Source organism: Mastomys coucha, unplaced genomic scaffold (genome assembly GCF_008632895.1).
Source record: "Mastomys coucha isolate ucsf_1 unplaced genomic scaffold, UCSF_Mcou_1 pScaffold23, whole genome shotgun sequence".
In the NCBI taxonomy this organism is placed as follows: domain Eukaryota; kingdom Metazoa; phylum Chordata; class Mammalia; order Rodentia; family Muridae; genus Mastomys; species Mastomys coucha.
In genome coordinates this window covers 64,618,267-64,625,147 of record NW_022196906.1, presented here as the reverse complement: position 1 = coordinate 64,625,147, position 6,881 = coordinate 64,618,267, and the positions used below count along the sequence as shown (strand labels likewise).

The window sequence follows — 6,881 nt, the reverse complement described above, 5'->3', positions numbered from 1 at the left end:
TGTATGGGTTGGGGATCAAACTCAGGTTCTCATGCTTTCCAGGTAGGCACTTTGCTGACTTGAGCCATCTTCCTAGCCACCCGTTCTCATTAACATATCATCCATCTGAGGTAAAATATATATATATAGAAAAGTACAAATAATCCCAGCACTTGGGAGGCAGAGACAAGCAGATTTCTGAGTTTGAGGTCAGCCTGGTCAACAGAGTGAGTTCCAGGACAGCCAGGGCTACACAGAGAAACCTTGTCAAAAAAAAAAAAAAAAAAAAAAAAAAAAAAAAAAAAAAGTACAAAATACCCATATACAGTTGAAGAAGTTTTACAAAGTAAACACACCTGTACAAGTAGAACCCAGATCATGGAATGCAACATGACCTACATCCCATGGTGCCTCCGTGCCCTTTCCGTAGTGAAACCACTACACCATTTTACTTTCCTATCAACAGGGTACATGGGTACCAATTGCTTTACAGCCTCACCAACATGTCCAATATGCTGCCTGTCAGTTCTGGAAGAGAGCAGAAAAGGGTATCAGCTGCCCTGAAGCTGGAGTTAAAAGTGGTTGTGAGCCACTTGATATGGGTGCTGGGAATTAACTCAGGTTCTCTGTAGAAACATGCTCTTAAACCACTGGGCAACCCTCTTTAGCCCAAAAGTGTAGTTTTAAAGGCAGTTTCTCCTGGACTGGAATTTCAGGAGCTACATAGACTTAGAGTTGAAGAACATTCGGTAGAGAGGACTCAGTGATCCAAGGAGCTAAGCCTACTTAATTCTTTCAGCATGTTGCAAGCTGCTGCACTTCCAGAGGTCCTGAGTTTAAATCCCAGCAACCACATGGTAGCTCACAACCATCTGTAAGAGATCTGATGCCCTCTTCTGGTGTCTGAAGATGCTACAGTATATTTGCATTCATAAAAATAAATAAATTTTAGAACATGTTAATGACAAATTGTGAACACTAGGATTAAGGACTACTAAGAGATGAAGTATTTACCACTGTGGTGGTATGAATGAGAATGGCCCCCATAGGCTCATATGTTTGAATGCTTAGAAGTTCCCAGTTAGCAAAACTGTTTGGGAAGCATTTGAAGGTGTGGCCTAGTTGGAGGAGGGTATGACACTGGGGATGGGCTTTTAAGGAAAATGCCTTGATCATGATGTTTCTTCACAGCAGTAGAAAAGTAACTAAGATATCACCTCTGACTCAAGGGGGATGACCACAGATACCAACCATCACTCAGCTGTTATTAAATCCACAGAAAAGGCAATTCTTTGTCTGGATCTTAAGTACCATGCATCTAGGTAATTACATGATCTCAAAAAGGACAGCTTCCTTTATCTCCTGAAAGCAGACAAGCTCGTTGTTTTCCTCGTGTATTGATGACAACTGAACTTCAATTCCTGAAGCCTAGTCTTCTCTCTTTCTTTCTGGTTTTTCGAGACAGCATTTCTCTGTATAGCCCTGGCTGTCCTGGAACTCACTCTCTAGATCAGGCTGGCCTTGAACTCTGAAATTCACCTGCCTCTGCCTCCCAAGTGCTGGACCACTGCCCGGCTTGTGCAGCCTCTTGTGTGACCCTTTCCTCTAATTCCAGGAGAGTCCCTATTAACACTGTGGGAAGATTAAATACCACAGGGCTGTCAACATGGCTCTATAGCTAAAAGTACTTGCTGCCAAACCTGACAACATGTGTGTGATCCCTCAAAGCCTGTGGTAGTTTGAATATGCTTGCCCAGGGAGTGGCACTTGTTGAAGGAAATGTATCCCGGTAGGGACTTTGAGACCCTCCTCCTAGTCACCTGGGAGCCAGTCTTCTGTTTGTCTTCGGAACAAGATGTAGAACTCTCAGCTCCTTCTTTAGCACCATGCCTGCATGGATGCTGCCACACCTTCTACCTAATAATGGACTGTACTTCTGAACCTGTAAGCTAACCCCAATTAAATGTCCTTTATAAGAATTGCCTTGGCCATAGTGTCTCTTCACAGCAATGGAAACTCTAAGACAATGCCCAAATCATGGTAGGCCAGATCTCCCCTACAGGGTATATTTTTATGATCCTACAAAAGGAATGTGTCAAAACTACAACATAGGGGGCAGGCAAGATGGCTCAGCCTCAGAATGCCTAACACTTTGTTTATTCAATCTCTAGAACCCACATAAGGAAGAAAGGAGAAAACAGACATCCTAAGTTTGTCCTTTGATCTCCATGTGCATGCTATGGCACACATCTGCCCTTGATGCTCCCAATCACACACATAACATCAACAAAGTCTTTAAAATTAAAGAAAAAAAAAGTCAATTATAATGGAGATGAAGTCTTCTTTTGGGATGTGACTCCTTTATTGTTACATGTTCTACTTAAGTTTTGGTAAAGCAGGAACTTTATCTGCAGCTTTAAGAATGCTTAACGTGCTAGAAATGTAGCTACCAGAGACATAACTATAGCTCTCTTGGTGACCTGTCTGCCTTGTCTGATCTCTGGACAAGTTGTCAGTTTTGGCTACTGTCTCAGTCAAAACAATAGCATTACACAAAACAAAACTGATGCCTATGCTAAGAGCTGGGGCCAGGGTTTTTATATCTGCTTGTCAGGCTGTACAGACAAGACCATGGTTGGCTGTCTTCTAGGTCCCTTTCCCTAGGTCTACTGATTGCAATTCTCATCCTGATGTATTAGCTCAAGTAGCATGGGAATGCCAACGTTCACTTACTGAGTGATATGCCTTTAAGTGAGGTCTGGATAAGTCAACACCAAATCTATCCCTCAGTTACCTGGTATCTTATTTCTCAAGGGTCTAAATAGCCATGTTCTTCATTGTGTTTTCCTAGTTTGACAAAGAACACCTTTTTTTCAAGTACACAAAGATGTAGAAACAGATGTCATATATTTATACTATGACTTTAACAAAGATTTGTGTTTTGCCTGCATGTTTGTATGTATGTATGTTTACCACATGCATTCTTAGAGGCCTCAGAAGTCAAAAGAGGGTACTGATCCCCTGGAACTGTAGTGACAGGCCATTGTGAGGCACCATGTGGGTGCTGGGAGCCAAGGGTCCTCTGGAAGAACAAGTGCTCTTAACCGCTGATCGATCTCTCTAGCCCCAGGATTTTGGATAAAGATTAGAATTTTCAGTAATTGGTAAGATGTAGATCATTTAAAATGTATGATCACTGATAAGGACCAGGTCAAAAATAAGTGACATGACACACAGGACTGCTGTTTGGAACAGGGCCTTGGTTCTGCTATACTAGTTATCTAAAATTCATCTCACTCCTCTAGCTCCAGTTACTCACACTGACAACTATCTTTGAATGTGTTCTTTGAAAAGAAAGTGTGTGAGATTTTCTTAGTAAAATTCCATCCACATTCAGGTCTGCCTCTGGTATATTCAATATCAGATAATATTACAATTGACAAGGTGAACAGAATTTTATCGAAGGACACCTTTTCCAAGTCCCTCATCTGTTTATCTGGTATTTTGAGAACTCCCTACTAACCAGCTGTATCAAGTATTACTCACAACAAGTTTTAAAACGAGTTTATTGAAGAATATTCTTATGAAGGCAACCATTTTTGATTTGTCATTAAAAAAAAGTTACATTTCTTTATGCTGTGTACTAAAGGTCATTTAAGAGAACAGAGTCACATGCTTCTCTCTGTGACTACCCATCTGACCCTTGGGTAGTATATATAGCACAGTGTTGTCATTTCTGCACCGTGAGAATAAATAAAAAAAAGTCTCTTCCATGTTTCTCTTCAAAAAGCGATGAAAATAACAGAAGGTGGCATAAAAAAGCCGCATTTCTCTACTCATTCCGTAGTGTTGGAGCCAGTATCTAGAAACAGGAAAGAGATCAATTCAAGGAGTGAGTCCTAAACATCAGTACTTCAGGAACAACTAGGAAAAGGACAAGAAGTAGTGTGTGGAAGGAGGAGGAGGCAGGTGGACAGGGGCATTCTGGAAAGGCCCTGCCAAGGTTAACAGCTTCCTTCTCAAGGCAGAGATAAGATACAGCCTAAAGCTCTAAGTGTTTGCTGTGGGCTAATCAACTTTTCCAGGCTACATCCTGCTTGGAAATATGGAAACCTTCTGGCTCTGGCTATTGCTGCCCTTTCCTCCACTACTTTAGTAGAAACACAGCTTAATTTTAGAACAACAATTTTAGAAGAATAGAATTTTAATTAACTGAACTTAATTTTAAGGCCAAATTGTATTTCATCCATGTCTATGATTTCATCTTTTCCTGTGGATACAGAAAAAATGGAATCCACCACAATCATTTCTTAAGCATTTAAATCTTGGTTAAGGATCAATTACTATGGTTCCCTTTAAAAGAGGGCAGCTCCCCAGTGCTCTCTTTAGTTAGAGACCACCTAACTAAAGCTGACAAGGGTAATTTGCTACTTCTTATTGTCTGAGGTTGGAATACAATCTTGTATCTTTAAACAAGAACAGCACCAAGGACCACTAGGCAGAAGCTCCTGGAAGTTAACACATTGACCTACACTGGACTCTTTCTGCTATTTTTATTTTTTTTCGAGACAGGGTTTCTCTGTGTAGCCCTGGCTGTCCTGGAACTCAGTCTGTAGACCAGGCTGGCCTCGAACTCAGAAATCCTCCTGCCTCTGCCTCCCAAGTGCTGGGATTAAAGGTGTGCGCCACCACTGCCCAGCCTCTTTCTGATATTTTTAAGGTTGCTCAGAGGCTTTGGTTGTTTGGTTGAAATGACAGAATCTGACCCTCTGCTATGCACATCTTTCCTGCTCAGTACAGTAGCCACCAGTTAACAAGTAGCTGTTTAAAATTTAAATTAATTCAAATTAGCTAATGAAATGAAATAGGATGAAAGTTTTTAGTTTCCCTACTTACATTTTAAGTGTTCAAAGGCCATGCGTGACTACTAAGGACTGCAGACAGAACATTTTCATCATTACAGAAATTCTCCTCAGTAGTACTGGTGCCCATCACCTGTTCCTTCCCCCAGGGCTAAGGACTGAACGTAAGACCTCATATAAGCTGAGCCCTCTATCAATGTGCTATCTCAAGATCTCTCTTTTACTCTTTCAGACAGGATTTCTTTTAAGCTGCTCAGGCTGGCCCTGAGCTCACTTGTAGAGCTCAACTTAGGCAAACCTTTAAGATGTTATCTCCATTTTAGCTTCCCACATAAAGCAGATTGCAGTTATGTGCCACCTGGCCCATTTATATCAATTCATTTGTTGTACTAATTCTATGGTCTAATAAACACTTAAAAGCCTAAGGGTTAAAAGGATGTTATTAGCTTAAATTATAAGAGAAAATGTATGAAAATATAAATTATTTCAAATATAGAAATGTTATCCTGTAGTGCAAGAAACAGTGTCACCTTTGTAGAAATGGAAAATAAAAGGTGATCTAAATGTACATAGTTCCTAGCAAAAATCAAAGATCGTAAGTATCTGCTGGCCACACAAGTCTCTAGGACTGCTGCGGAGGAGTCCTAGCTAGATTTCTGACGAGTAAGTTAGTAGAATGGTGCTAATTTCCTAGACTTTTTGTCATCTGGAAGAACTTTTTTAAAAAGGCCTGAACAGATGTGGTAGCATGTCTTTAATCCTAGCATTTCAGAGGCAGAGACAAGCAGATATCTGAGTTCGAGGCCAGCCTGATCTACAGATTGAGTTCCAGGACAGCCTGGATTATAATGAGGAACCCAGTCTTGAAAAATCAAAATCAAAATCCATCAAAAAGGCTGAAAATTTTATGTAGTCATCAGAAATAAGATTAAAAAGAATAATCTTGTGAAAAATAATGTATGTATAAACACATATCTGTTTACAGATGCATTACTATAAAAAATACATTCCTAATACTTGAAAATCGTTTTACTTGTGAAAGTGAACACTTATCTGTAGAGATAGGTCATAAATGGAACTTTTCTGTATTCTCTACATTTCTTCAGTGATTAGATTATCTCTTTATAAATCTAAACTATAGCTACGCAGGGTGGCACATGCCTTTAATCCCAGCACTTAGGAAGCAGAGGCCGGAGAATCTCTACGAGTCTGAAGACACTTGGTTTACATAGCCAGGCCAGTCAGGGCTACAGAAATCCTGTCTCAAAAACCAAAACCAAAACAAAGAGAATCCATAAGAAATGGGGACATTACTTTCTATATTTCTCTTTGCTTTCCTTCTCATAACTCCTTTCTTTCAGTGTGACAGTTTTTTACACTCCAGGGACTGGTTCTTTAAACACAAATTGCTTGGATTATAAATTAAATACACAATAAAACATGGGCTAGGCATGACTTAGTATTAGAGTACATTTACACCAAGTACAAGGCCTTGGTTCTATTTAAAAATAAACACAAGGAAATAAGCAGTCATGGAGCACAAAGCAGAGGTATGCCACTTTAACAATGTAAGGACCTGAAAAAACTTCAAGGTCTGATATGGAAAATTCTCTTGCATAAAACTTGCAATTCAGAGGAATGAGTACCTCCCATTATAACTGCCAGATTCATGATTAGTTTAAATCAGCTTTAAAATAATTAACTTCTTATATATAAAATGTAGGGTTAACCAGCAACACAGAAATTTTAAGATAATGGTCAAAACTACATTACTTGCTTAAAGAGAAAGGTGGCAGTGAGAAGTCTAATGACTGCTTCAAATAAGCAACTCAATGGAAGGAAATTTAGGAAACAGCTTATTTTCTTTGCACATGAATTTAATCTGTGTTAAGTGTCTATGTGTCACATGAGAATACATATGAAAAGTCAGTAAGAGAGACGGGTGGTGGTGGCACATGCCTTTAATCCCAGCACTTGGGAGGCAGAGGCAGGTGGATTTCCGAGTTCAGGGCCAGCCTGGTCTACAGAGTGAGTTCCAGG

At 40.0% G+C, this 6,881-nt stretch overlaps 1 protein-coding gene across 1 annotated transcript in view; it reads right to left on the bottom strand.

Moving 5' to 3' along the window:
• Nucleotides 1–3,527: 3,527 nt before the first annotated feature.
• Gtf2a2 (general transcription factor IIA subunit 2) overlaps nt 3,528–6,881 on the bottom strand; it is an 11,570-nt gene continuing 8,216 nt past the window's right edge. The window contains exon 5 of the mRNA XM_031344245.1: nt 3,528–3,841. Within this exon, the coding sequence (XP_031200105.1) occupies nt 3,816–3,841 (26 nt within the window). The 3' untranslated portion in view covers nt 3,528–3,815. The remainder of the gene's footprint in view (nt 3,842–6,881) is intronic.